Source organism: Elephantulus edwardii, unplaced genomic scaffold, assembly GCF_000299155.1.
Source record: "Elephantulus edwardii isolate Elephantulus edwardi_28Jun2011 unplaced genomic scaffold, EleEdw1.0 scaffold00006, whole genome shotgun sequence".
Classification (NCBI taxonomy): Eukaryota; Metazoa; Chordata; class Mammalia; order Macroscelidea; family Macroscelididae; genus Elephantulus; species Elephantulus edwardii.
In genome coordinates, this window is record NW_006399756.1 from 5,139,678 (window position 1) to 5,151,841 (window position 12,164).

The window sequence follows — 12,164 nt, forward strand, 5'->3', positions numbered from 1 at the left end:
TAATAATAATAAAAAAAATAAAAATAAAAAAAAGAAAAGAAACCCTGACCACTTTTAAAAATATAAACACTACGTCCTGCTGTGGTTCAGTCAAAAGAGTGATTTCTGAATCTTTGTGCTTTGCCTGCCATTTCCAGCTTGGGCCCTGGCGGCAAACCACCACGTCTTGGGCAGCAAACAGAAAGGTTGATGGTTAGAATCCACCAGATGCTCTTGGAAAGGATGTCAGTCTTCTCCTGCTACGATCTGAAGCCTCAGACACCCCAGGAGCAGGTCTGCTCTGTGACAAACCATGACTCCTATGGCTATGACTCAGAATTGACACAATGGCTGTGGTTACAGCATCCAAACTGACACAGAGTAGGAAGAAAGGGCTGGCGATCCACTCCTAAGAATCACCCAGTGAGGTGTTCCCTTCCATGGCACACTAAGTCCCCACGAATCAGAGCCTGACTTGGTGGCAGCTCATGAAAGCACAGTGTCCGGGCCCAGGGTGATCCACTGAGCCCTCAGCAGCATTAGGCCATCTTGGCGACACAAGGGTTATTTAAGAAACACCTGTGGTCGGGGCTCACCTCCCGAGGCCGCTTACTGTGGACACTTGCATAAAGGAGGGACTTTTCTTGAATGATCCCCTAAAGGTCTTCTCAAGTGCACAAAGACTCACCAAGTTCAATTTCTTTATTCCAGGCACCCACTTGCCCTGAGCCTGGGAGAAAGAAATTAGTCATACCTGGAAGGCAAATTTGTTCTCTGAGCCTTAAAATAAAGAGTGATCATCTAGAAATTATATTTCCAGGAGCAAGCCCAGTAATACTTTGAAAGGGATCACAGCAAAAAAGAGAATTAAATTTGACAAACAGAAATAAATTTTCTGGAGGAATAGTGGAAGGAGGGAAGGGAGGGGGGGGAAAGAACTTAACAAACTCTACTACAAACCATGAAATTTAAAGAGAACAAAGTACCAATGAAGGACTTTTTCTTTTACTTTTCAAAGAGAAAAGCGAACTGGGGTTGGGGGCGTGGGCGGGGAGAAAAGTGCAACAGTGAATGAATGGAAATCCAAAATCTCTGTAAATGTTCATTAAAATTAATAATAATTAAAAAAGAGAGAGAGAACAGGAGAAAGTGGATGCCATGGACGGAAGTCAAGCACTCAGTCTGCCCGAGGATAGGAAGTGGGAAAGCTTCCCCAAGGGAACACACACACACACACACACACACACACACACACACACACACACACACACACAGGAGAACATGATCAAAACCAAAGAGCAGTAGTCAAAGAACAAGCCTTTTTCTTTTTTGTTTTGTTGAGCTTTAAAAAAAAATTGTTATTTTATATTGGTTTTCTTTTAAAGGGTCTTTTACACAGATGAACTATTGTCATCAGAATCCAGAAAAAACAACTCACCCCTAAAATAAATGCCCACTGAAGACTTTAAGGAATTCATGGGAGAAAGGCGAGCAGTTCGTCCTGTACGATTCTCAGTCTCGGGCCTTCAGCAGAGAGTCTACCAGGAGTCACTGCTGACTCTGGCAGGACATCAGTCTTTGAGCAGAGTGCAGGGTTTCACCGCTTGGGCTGCTAACTAAAAGCTCAGCAGTTCAAATCCACCCCACCCCGGCTCTGACAGAAAATGTGTGCAGTCTCCTACAAAGATTTACAGCCTCCGAAGCCCAACCGAGAGTCACTCTGCATTGGAATCACCTCAGCAGCAGCTGATTTGTTGATAGTGGGGGTTCTTAAAGACTCTTTAAGGAGACTTGGCAGAATGCTGGTTAACTTTTAGGTAAAAGGTCATCAATTCAGATCCATCCAGCATCAACTCAGGAAACAGACCTGGCTAACTATCGCTACAAAGACCCCCAGCCTGAGAAACCCTGTGGACAGTTCTATCTCGTCATGTGGAGCCCCACTGGGTCACATCAGCTCAAAAGCAACGGCTTTGGGTGTGGTTTGAAGACTTCATCCTAATAATGAAGAAAAAGTCAAGTGCCTGGCACAGGTTAAGGGCATAATAAGCCCTTGGCCCACCTGAGGGTCCCTCTGTTTGGAGGGTACATTTTCCTTACGACACCCCAGAACAAAAACTGTTAACTGCTCGGGAACAGCACTTCTGCGCAACATTCATTAACTAGGACTTCATCTTAGACTGACCAGAAGGAAACAGACGCAAGCCGGGCACTCCCTCCCAATAACACTGTCTGAGCCGGGAACTTGGCTCCTTGACCTCCACTTAATTGCTCTCTGCTGCCTCTCAGCCACAGGCAATCATGGCAAATCTGACCAGCAGCTACAAAACAGGAAACACGCAGAAGGCCCCATCACGAGCATGCATGCGGTTAAGGGCTGGGCTGCACCCACTAGGTAACAAGGCCCTGCCTCGCACCGAGGATGCACGCAGGGTGAAAGGTGCTCGTGGGCTGGAATTCCAAGTTGGCCTAAGTCAGACGCAACAGTCAGGGCTGTGTCACAGCTTTGGAGACGCTCTGCTGGCCTGCTGCTAACTGAAAGGTCAGTGGTTCAAACCCACCAGCAGCTACACAGGAAAAGGATTCTTGGAGGCTTATAGCCTCTGAAACCGATTCCTGACCGAGAATGAGAACGGGTAGAATAGTGTTGTGTTCTGAACAGTTTGTGCCTGCCGGGTATTTTCTTCCTCTGCATCCTGCTTGGAAGGGTAACTAAATGAGTCCTAAGAGCAAGCTCGCTGTTGAAATCATTCATTTCAATTCTTTTTCATTCACATATTATACAGAAATCACTCTCTCAAATAGGAAATAAAGTCATCAACACCAGAATATGCACTTAAACTTCTCAGTCTTTAAATGCCTGCCAATTCGGCCTGTCCTTCTTTGCGACAGGGGCTAGTGAGAAGGGAGAGATGGACCCCTCTATTAGCATGGAAAATACAGTGTCTCGAAAAGCCAAAGCCATAAGAAAACTAGTCATTAAGAGTATGTCTATTGGATTATTCATGCAATTGTCTCCCTGGACCACATGCCACATAGTTGTGATAATTTTGTTCAGCCCCAAGGAAACGGGGTCATAGATATTTTTGAAAATGAAAGGGGAGAAAAAAAAATAAGAAATAGTAGTTTGGGGTTCCACCATGGTATGTCGTTATTATGAATGAGAGTGTAAAAAAGCCCTCCAGTTCATATCAAGCATATACAAACAAAGAAATAAAATGTGAAATAAACAGAGTATTTTCTTTCAAGTGGTCAGTTACTAACAGTCAGCATCTATTTTTCCACCCCTCAGCTGACTGTGTTTTGCTGCGTTCTGCAGATACCGCATTTTCCGCCAGTGGGAGTTCTGTGGCACCCTCCATGGAGCAGGACAATTAACATCATTTTCCAACAATGTGTCCTCACTCCGTGTCTCTGTGTCCCACGCTGGTCATGCATACAACATTTCAAACTTAGTCATCACACGACTACCTCCTTCCTAGACTAAAGGAGAGCACAAATGTAACTTCATAAGCGCCAGAAGACCAAACAACTTGTGTGACTCGATTACTTGGCAATAATCTCTTTATCATGGCAGCTTGCAACCAAGAGTACAACATCTTGGAGGTCTATCTGTGCATCCTTAGGAAAGAAGGACCAGGAGGAGGAGAAGCAACCACTCGTTTTTTGTCTTAAATAAAAACAATAATATAAAAACAGAACTTTTTTAGGTAAAAATGAAAAGTTTCTGTTTTAAATTCATTTGAATAAATTACTATTGACATAACTGATAGTTTTTCTTACTGCATTTCCATAAAAATGAAATTCATCGTACAAGAACACAAACCACAGAAGAAAGGAACATGCTGACAAATTCTTTCGTCACAGGGTAACACTTTTTTCTGTGACCAACCTTCCAGATGTTGAGTCAATTCTGACTCACAGCGACCCTACAGAACAGAGTTACCTGTCCCACAGGACTTCCCAGGGCTGTGGATCTAGAACTGACGCCGACTGTCTGCCTATCTCTCTCTGGAAGAACACCCGGTGGGTCTGACATACCAAGCTTTCCCTTCACAGTTCTTTACCGAACCCACTGGGTCGGAAAGGGGAGAATGTGACGTCTGTCCAGAGGAATAATTCCAACAACTCCAAACTGTTTCCTCACCTTCATAAGTCTCCAAGATGTGCACCGTGTCACCAATTTGTAGAGAAAGTTCATCAGCTCCTCTGGCATCGTAGTTATAAAAAGCTGTGGAGAAGGAAAAGAGAGAAACAGATATGAACGAGTCTCATCTAAACTCTTATCTACAAGGCTAGGCGTGAGCGTGGCGGCTTGTTTTTTTGTATTTGAAATACCATTTGCTTCAAGTATGGAAATGTATTCAGGTTTTGCTCTGCTATCCTGAGAAGTTCCCTTTTCGTTCCCAAAAGATACAGTATCATCAGTGTACATGGGACAAATCCAGGAGGCAAACACAGGCGACCCGAAGTGGACTCTCACTACTGAACCACAGGAAGCTGGCAAATGCACTTGAACTGCTACTTCACACACTGGTTTTATCTTTTTGTCTTTTGTTTTTTTTCTAACTATGAATCAATTACACACAGACTAAAAAGGTCTTTGAAAAATACTTTGATAAAAAATGTACATGGTTATGATGCTACTGAGCCCGAGTAGACAACTAAAGCAGACAAAGAATGTTCCCGAAGATGGCGTTGTTGTGGTTATTCTGAACCATCGTGTCGGAACTGACCCCTAGCTGACCCTCCGGCGGGTTCTCAGAGGCAGTTAGTCCCACGGGAGGAGACTGCCCCTCCTCCTCCCACAGAGCAGCTGGCTGAGTCGAACCACGCACCTTCAGGATTGCAGCTCAGAGCTTTACCATGAGGCCACTAGAGCTCCCCTGTTGTTGATGTTGTTGATCGCCTTCGAGTCAGGCACGACTCATAGAGACCCTACAGAGCCCTTAAAAATGAACAGTGACATTGACACAATACATGTCTGTTGCAGAGCAGTTTTATTCAAAACAGCTTTCCTAAGCGAGCTCTGGTGACCCAGTGGCAAGAAGCCATGCTGCAATCCTGAGGTGCATGGTTTGAATCCACCAGAAACTCTGCTGGAGAAGGAGGGGCAATCTCCTCCTGTGCCTGTCAGATCTGACTCGATGGTACACAGTGATAAAAACAAAACAAAAAAAAACCCCTCGCTTTCCTCTGACTTTGGCCACATGACTGGGGAGGACTCTTCCAATGGTGTGACTGAGGTGAGGGGCACTTTCTGAGATGGAACCCACAACCATGGTACACAGACTACCAATGACGGGATCAGTCAGCCTTACCCCTCAGCCAGGCTTAAGTCAAGGAGGACACAGGTCAAAAATGGGAAATCTCTTTACTAGCAAGAAAAAAAGAAGACAAGAGCACAGCACGGGTCCATCTGGGCCAGAGACCCAGGCTGGAGACCGAACAGGACTGAGACCAGCACAGCGGCAGAGGTGATGGAGAATCAGACACCGACCGAGACAGAGTGGAACTGGGACCACTGCCCCACAGAGCCAGGGCCCAAATTCACTCCAGGACCGAAGAGGGGTGAAGCAGCTCTGCTAGAACTGACCGAGCTTTTAAAAAGCTGTCACAGGCCCAAAGCCATTGACGGTCAGAGAGGTGGTCAGCGCACCTGAGAGCCTGTCCTGACTGAAGACTGATATTCTGTCCCTCCCTGATCAAGCCCATCGGCAGGGGTACTGACCGGGAGTTCTGTAACTGGATTAGCAGAACCAGTAGTGAAACAGGAAACAGCCTGGGAGGGACAACCCCGGAGGATTGCAACGGCAGGTTCGCTGAGCTCAAAGAACAAGAGAGTCTGTCCTGGAGGACAAACAATGAGGATGCTCCCTCCAGGCAAGGACATGGAGCCAGGAGGGGTCAGTCGCTGGAAAGGGACAAGGTGCTGGGAGAGGTGGAGGGTCAGAGAGAGAGAGGAGGAGGACTCCCTACAAGAAGGACTGATACAGCGACTGGAACCACAGGGCAGGACAAGGTTCAGATCAGATGGTCACTGGGCCCCCTGAGAGCCCCTCACAGCAAGGCCAGTGGGGGTAAGGCACGCAGGCTAGAGGTGGTACAAGTGGGGACGGCACCGCCTCATGGGCTCTGAAGTAAAGAGCCCCCCCGATGCTGTGTGGGCACTCTAATGGCACAGGGCTGAAGCGCTCAGCGGAAGGGGCTCAAGCTCCCCAGCGGCTCCAAGGGAGAAACGTCTAACAGCAACAGTTTGTGGAAGGAGCTCTGTAAGCCCATCTCCTGTCCACACACCCGGCCCAGGGAGGCTCTCACTGCAGCGGTTGGGGGGACGGTCGTCATGACAACCATTTGTATAAGGCAAGGTAAAGCATCTGACTCCATGTTCACAAAGATTCTAAACTAGAAAAATCAGGTATGTGTTTTAAACAACACTGCCTTTTCTTGAATATTATCGTCTAGTCCACAAAATGTCACAAAATGCTAATGTCCTCAACTGTCAGAACGTTACTAGGAGTTAAGTTTCTTTAGTGCTTCATGGCAACCCTTTAACCAGAAATCGCCACAGCAGGTGGTGGTCACTCAGAGGGTGTCATCTCCCCAGTTCAGGGCCATCATGTCCCCCAAGCCTTTAGGAGCTGAGTTCATTGATCACAATTCTGAATCACACGCCTGTCAGAGTACCTTCTATAGAAGTGGGAAAACAAACATGCCCAAAAGAGCAAGAATAAGACCGAGTGAGCACACCCAGCGGGCTGCAGGCACCTAAGCCTTCCTTGGTCTTTCATGTCCAAGTCCCCACCCACCACCCTGGTGCCGGGGCCTGGGGAAAGCAGTGGTGGAGGTCCCAAGCACGGCACTGCGACACAACTACTCAAAGGTCCCCAAAGGCTTGTTATTTGAAATGAAGGAGAAAACCCAAGAGCTGCCCAACCACTCAGCCAATGTGACTGTCACTAATGCCAGCAACTCATTTTCTCATGCTTTGCAACTACTGCGTTGTCTTTTTTTTTTTTAACAAATTTAAGGTTTGCGGCAAGCCTGTGCCAAGCAAGTCTGAGCGACAGACATCCACTGTTCTCAACGGTATGTGCTTACTTGTGTCAATGTGGCACATTTTGGCCATTCTCACATTTCAAATGTCTTCACTATATTAATGTATATTTTATAGAATACACAAACTTAAAAAAAACAAAACACAACCAAACCACAAACACACACCCCCAAAAAACCAACCAAACGTCATTTCCATCAAGTCAGAACCAACTCACAGGAAGCTGACCCTTCACTAGGTTTGCAGCAGATGAAAACCCCAGAGGAGGAGACTGCCCAGCTTCCTTCTCAGAAGCAGCAGGTCTTCGAAAGACAGGAAGATCCTGGATGAGATGGACTGGCACAGTGACTGCATCAATGGCTTGAGTATACGACAGACTGTAAGGACGGCCCAGGAAAGGGCAGGGTTAGGTCCTTGCCCATGGGGTCACTACGAGTCACGTTGTGGTCAACTCGATGGCACTTAATGACAATTTTGGGGTTGACAGCACAACTCCTTACCAGCAGGTCATGAGAGCTCCTTCACAGATAGAGTAAAAGAAGTTTAAATTTTTTTTTTAAATTGAGGAAGACCTGAAGCGTTTGCTGCAGAAAATCAAGGACTTTCAACAAGGATTGACACTCAACATCAAGAAGACAAAGATTCTCACCACTGGGCCAACTGGCAGCACCATGCTAAATGGAGAAGAGATTGAGGTGGTTAACAATTTCAGCTTGCTCAGCTCCACAATCAACTCTCTTGGCACCAGCAGTCAGGAAATAAAAAGATGAGTGGCATTGGGGAAGTGTGCTATTCAAAGTGCTAAAGAGTAATGATGTTAGTCTGGAGACTACGGTGCACCTGATTCAGGCCATGGTCTTCGAAATTACTTGCTATGCTTCAGAGAGCTGGACAATGACTAAGGATGACGGAAGAAGAAGTAGTGATGCTTTTGAGTTGTGGTGCTGGAGAACATGTTAAACATGAACATATCAGGGTCTGATAAGAGAATAAGTAGGTCTGGCTTGGAGAGGATGAAACCAAGTTTCTCCTTGGAGACAAGGATTTTGAAGCTCTGTCTCACATACTTAGGACTCATGGCCAGGAGGGGACAGTCTGAAGAAAGACATCATGCTTGGAAGAGTGGAGGGGCAGCGCAGGAAACCCTGCATGAGATGGACTGACATAGTAAATGAAGTAATAGAGATAGGGGTGTAAGAGTCCATGAGACTGGCTCAGGAAAGGGGAGGCAGACTTCAGAGCTATTGTGCTATGAGTCACAGGTGACTTGATGACAAACAGTAACAACAACAACATTGTGCTTTGAGTGGGAATTTGCAGAGCAGATTGGTGTTCTAGCTCCCCTTCATCTGCGTATTATTTAATGAGCTGGACTGCAGCCCCACATTGTATCATCAATCTTTGTATTATCTCTCCGCTCTAGTTTCCATTCATCCTGTCATCCTTGCCTCTTCCCTACACTTTACATGCACTGGGGGGGGAAAAAATCAAGTCGAGAACGACTCATAGTGAATGCTGGGTTCCTGAGACTATAAACCTTCCCAGCAGGACATTGTTCCCCTCTCTCCCACGCAGCTGCTGGTGGGAAATATTTAAATGGCCACTTTATTGGATGATTTCTATTTCAAGGTTCTGGAACTGAACCAGCAAAATCTCAAAAAAAAAATTTTAAAAAGTGCATGTGTGTGTTTATGTGTATAATGAGTTGAGTGTATTATATAGGCTCAATTCCAAATCCTTGTGCCACCCCATGTTTCAGAAAAGACCTTATTCCATGCTGTTGTTGTTACTGTTGTTAGGTGTCATCAAGTCAACTATGACTCACAGAGACCTTGTGAGCGAGAGGTCTACACCTTCCTCTGTCCTGAGCCAGCCTGAGCACCTCTGACACGCTCAAGTCCACTGTTACAGTCACTGTGTGAATCCACCTTGTTGAGGGTCTTCCTTCTCGTTCATTGACATTCTGGGGGATTATTAATCATTGTAATGTTACAGAAGATCAAGAAGCCTTTCGTGTTCAGCACTGGATGGACTTGACCTGTTCTTACAATTACTGCCATAAAAGTCCCGGAAGACTGGGACGATGGAGCTTAGCAGCAGTAAGGATGTCCTCAAAAGCAGCTCTGTTGCTGTGGTGCAGAACTAACTCCAAGGTTAGCAGTTCAAATCCACCAGCCTCTCCCAGGGAGAAAGATGGACCATCTCCTTTTACCAAGATTGTTGTTGTTGTTGTGTGCCATCATGTCAGAACTGACTCATAGCTAAGCCTCCATTGGGTTTTCAGAGGCAGTTAACTGCAAGTGAGGAGACTGCCCAACTTTCTCCCAAAGAGCAACTAGTGGATGGGAACCCGAACTGTTTGGAATCGCAGCACAGCTCTTTATCATGAGGCCACTAGAGCATTCTTTATTTACAGCTGTGGAAACCCAATGGGAAGTCTCTGTGAGTTGGAATTGAACCAGCAGCGCGGAGGTTTGGGCTTTTTGTTCTTAGGTGGGGTTTTCTCCCTGTGCTTTTCTTTTGGTGTTTTTTGAAAACATTTTCTTTTATGTTGATTTGCACACAAAATTCATATACATTGTTTCATTCAGGTACACTGTGTTTCACATATTCCTTCATTTCCACTGTGTTTCATTCAATCATTCAGATACACTGTTTTAGAGATTAATACCCTTTGGTTTATGCCCACATTACCTCACCTTTTCAGGCTCCCCTGGGATCTTTCCCAAGGCCCACACTCCCCCAAGTAGCCCCCAAACTCTGTTATCCAAGTGATTTCCCGCCTCCCCATTTCCCACCCTCTTGTCCACCTCTCCTTCCCCTTTTGGACTTATATCCACATCTTACTAGTTATCCTGTATTTAAAATAATAATAGGTAGTAACCTCTAATTCTGGTAGCCTAGGGGCAAAAAGCTGTGCTGCGATCCCAAAGACATGCGGTTCAAATCCACCAGCTGCTCCATGTGAGAAGGATGAGGGATCTCCTGTGCGATTAGCTGCCGCTGAAAACCTGCTGGAGCGTCAACTATGGGTCAGTTCCGACTTGATGGTACACAACAACAACAATAAAGTCTTAGGCAGTATTTGTCCTTATGAGACTGAGTTAGTTTCATTATTCTCAGAAGTTGTGACTGTGTAGCAAAAGAGTCTTTGTAGATGCACTGACACCCCCAAAAGCATGACGTCTTTTTCCAAGGACTCCTGCCAGCATACTTTGGACATGTGTGCAATGTCGTGGTGGTGGCTGTTGCTGCTATTAGGTGCCCCTGAGCTGACTACAACTCACAGGACCCCATGGACAACAGATTTGACCTTTGTCCTACTCCGTGCCATCCACAAGGTGTGCAATCACTCTATGGAAATGTTTGAAATATTTCCAGAACAACTGACATTGAGATAAAGTCAGAGTCGGCACGTGCTGTTGGGAAAACTGCTGACAGCCTCGCTCACCACAGACTCACCACATCGCTTCAATTTGTCCAAGATGCAGCATCTCTGGAGCACAATGAAGGAAAGCAGTAAATGGCAGGCTGTCTAGAAACACGAACCGGAGTTACCCGCGTGCTCAGGGACTTCACAGTTTGGTGGTACTGAACAACCTGGTAGAGTCTCCACCTCTGACCCTCCCACCAGACCACAAACCCCAGCACGCTCAACTGTGGGAAGCCAAATTTCAAACTACTAATGATAAATCTAATGTGATCTCAGGATATGAGGAAGGCACAGATACAAACTGGAATTCACGCTGAGACAGGTCACAGGTAAAGCACCAGGCAGCCCATCAGGTGTTTCACAAATCTTGGACTGTATTTGCTGACCCCTCCTTCCTGGGTCAAGCATAAGGTTTTCAAAAGAAAGAGCTTAGCTTCATTTGCACAGAATTCTCTTTGTGTTTTGCTCCCTGTCAATTTTCAATTAAGTCACAGGGAAGTTGGATTCAGCGCTGTCAGTTTTTCAAGCTGTTCGCCCCTTGCCTTTATGTTCTCTGTTTTCTCCTCCATTCTTGGTGTTCTGTCTCTTTCTTTATTCTTTTTCCTAGGCCAAAACCACTCAATTGATCTCTGGGTTCACTGCAGGAACCAACACCACACTTTGCAGGCACCCAAGAAAAATGCACTGAATTTAACCAGATCTCACAACATTCCTTCTGGAGTGCATAGCAAGAGTAGAAACCAAAGCTGTGTCATTTGTGCCCTTTCAAGATGAGCTTGTGCAGGACATGAGACCTGAGACTTCCTCCATCGGTAGGGAGGGACACTCTTGCCCACCCAGCCCTGCCCTCTCTTCTCAGTCGGTGCCTCACATGCATCAGCACTCAGGTTCAAAGCTGCCTTCCAGCATCAAGGCACAGTCTGTCCCCGAACGAACCCTGCTTAGCATTTCCCTCCAGCCATGCTGTCCCTCTGAAACAAGACTTTGTGATTCCAAGTGGCAATTTGAAAGTTCATTACTTCTTCTAAGAAGTCGATGTGTGGCAATTGATTGCTCTGTTTGTTATTTCATTCCCTCTGCCTCGCTTTCTTTTGATAAAGATGAAGTTCAATGGCATGCATTTATAGGGCTGGCAACATTTAGACAAGGTTTGCACCTTGACAGGCAATTGTGTCCCCTCTGCCTGTCCTGGGCCAGCAAACCCCTACACACACCAGCACCACACGCTGTTGTGGGGGCTCACTAGCACCCCTGTAGCCTGCACTGGCTGGGCTGGGCGACAAGCTGAGATGCATCTCTAAGGACCAACCCGCACACACTGGTTTCTATTGCCAGCACATCCGAAAACCCCAGGAAAGAAGAATTGGGACACTAACCATACCCTTCAAACCTGACACCAAGACAGGAATTGGGCCCCAACTCTGGAGGCAGGGCTGCACTTCCTCATCACTTCCTTCAAAACGACACTGGGGACCGAAATATAGTGTCTATGACTGAAGCCCAACTGCACACCTCTCAGAATTGGGGGCAAAGTAAGTGCCCCTTCAGTGCTGTGCGTCTGACCTGTGACCACAGTGAACTGCATCACCTTGTCATCAGCATCTCTCCTATTTGAATAGGAGCTCTTCATAGCAAGTTCCCATATCTTATCATGCCAAGTACCAAAGAGATACACAGGATTCAATACTGAGGAGG

General features: G+C 46.4%; 1 protein-coding gene across 1 annotated transcript in view; it reads right to left on the reverse strand.

The window, feature by feature from the left end:
• DOCK1 (dedicator of cytokinesis 1) overlaps positions 1–4,700 on the reverse strand; it is a 460,736-nt gene extending 456,036 nt beyond the window's left edge. Inside the window, exons 1-2 of the mRNA XM_006880128.1 lie at positions 4,655–4,700; positions 4,127–4,210 (exon numbers count right to left, since the gene is read on the reverse strand). Of these exons, the coding sequence (XP_006880190.1) occupies positions 4,127–4,210; positions 4,655–4,700 (130 nt within the window). The remainder of the gene's footprint in view (positions 1–4,126; positions 4,211–4,654) is intronic.
• Between the last annotated feature and the right edge of the window lie 7,464 nt (positions 4,701–12,164).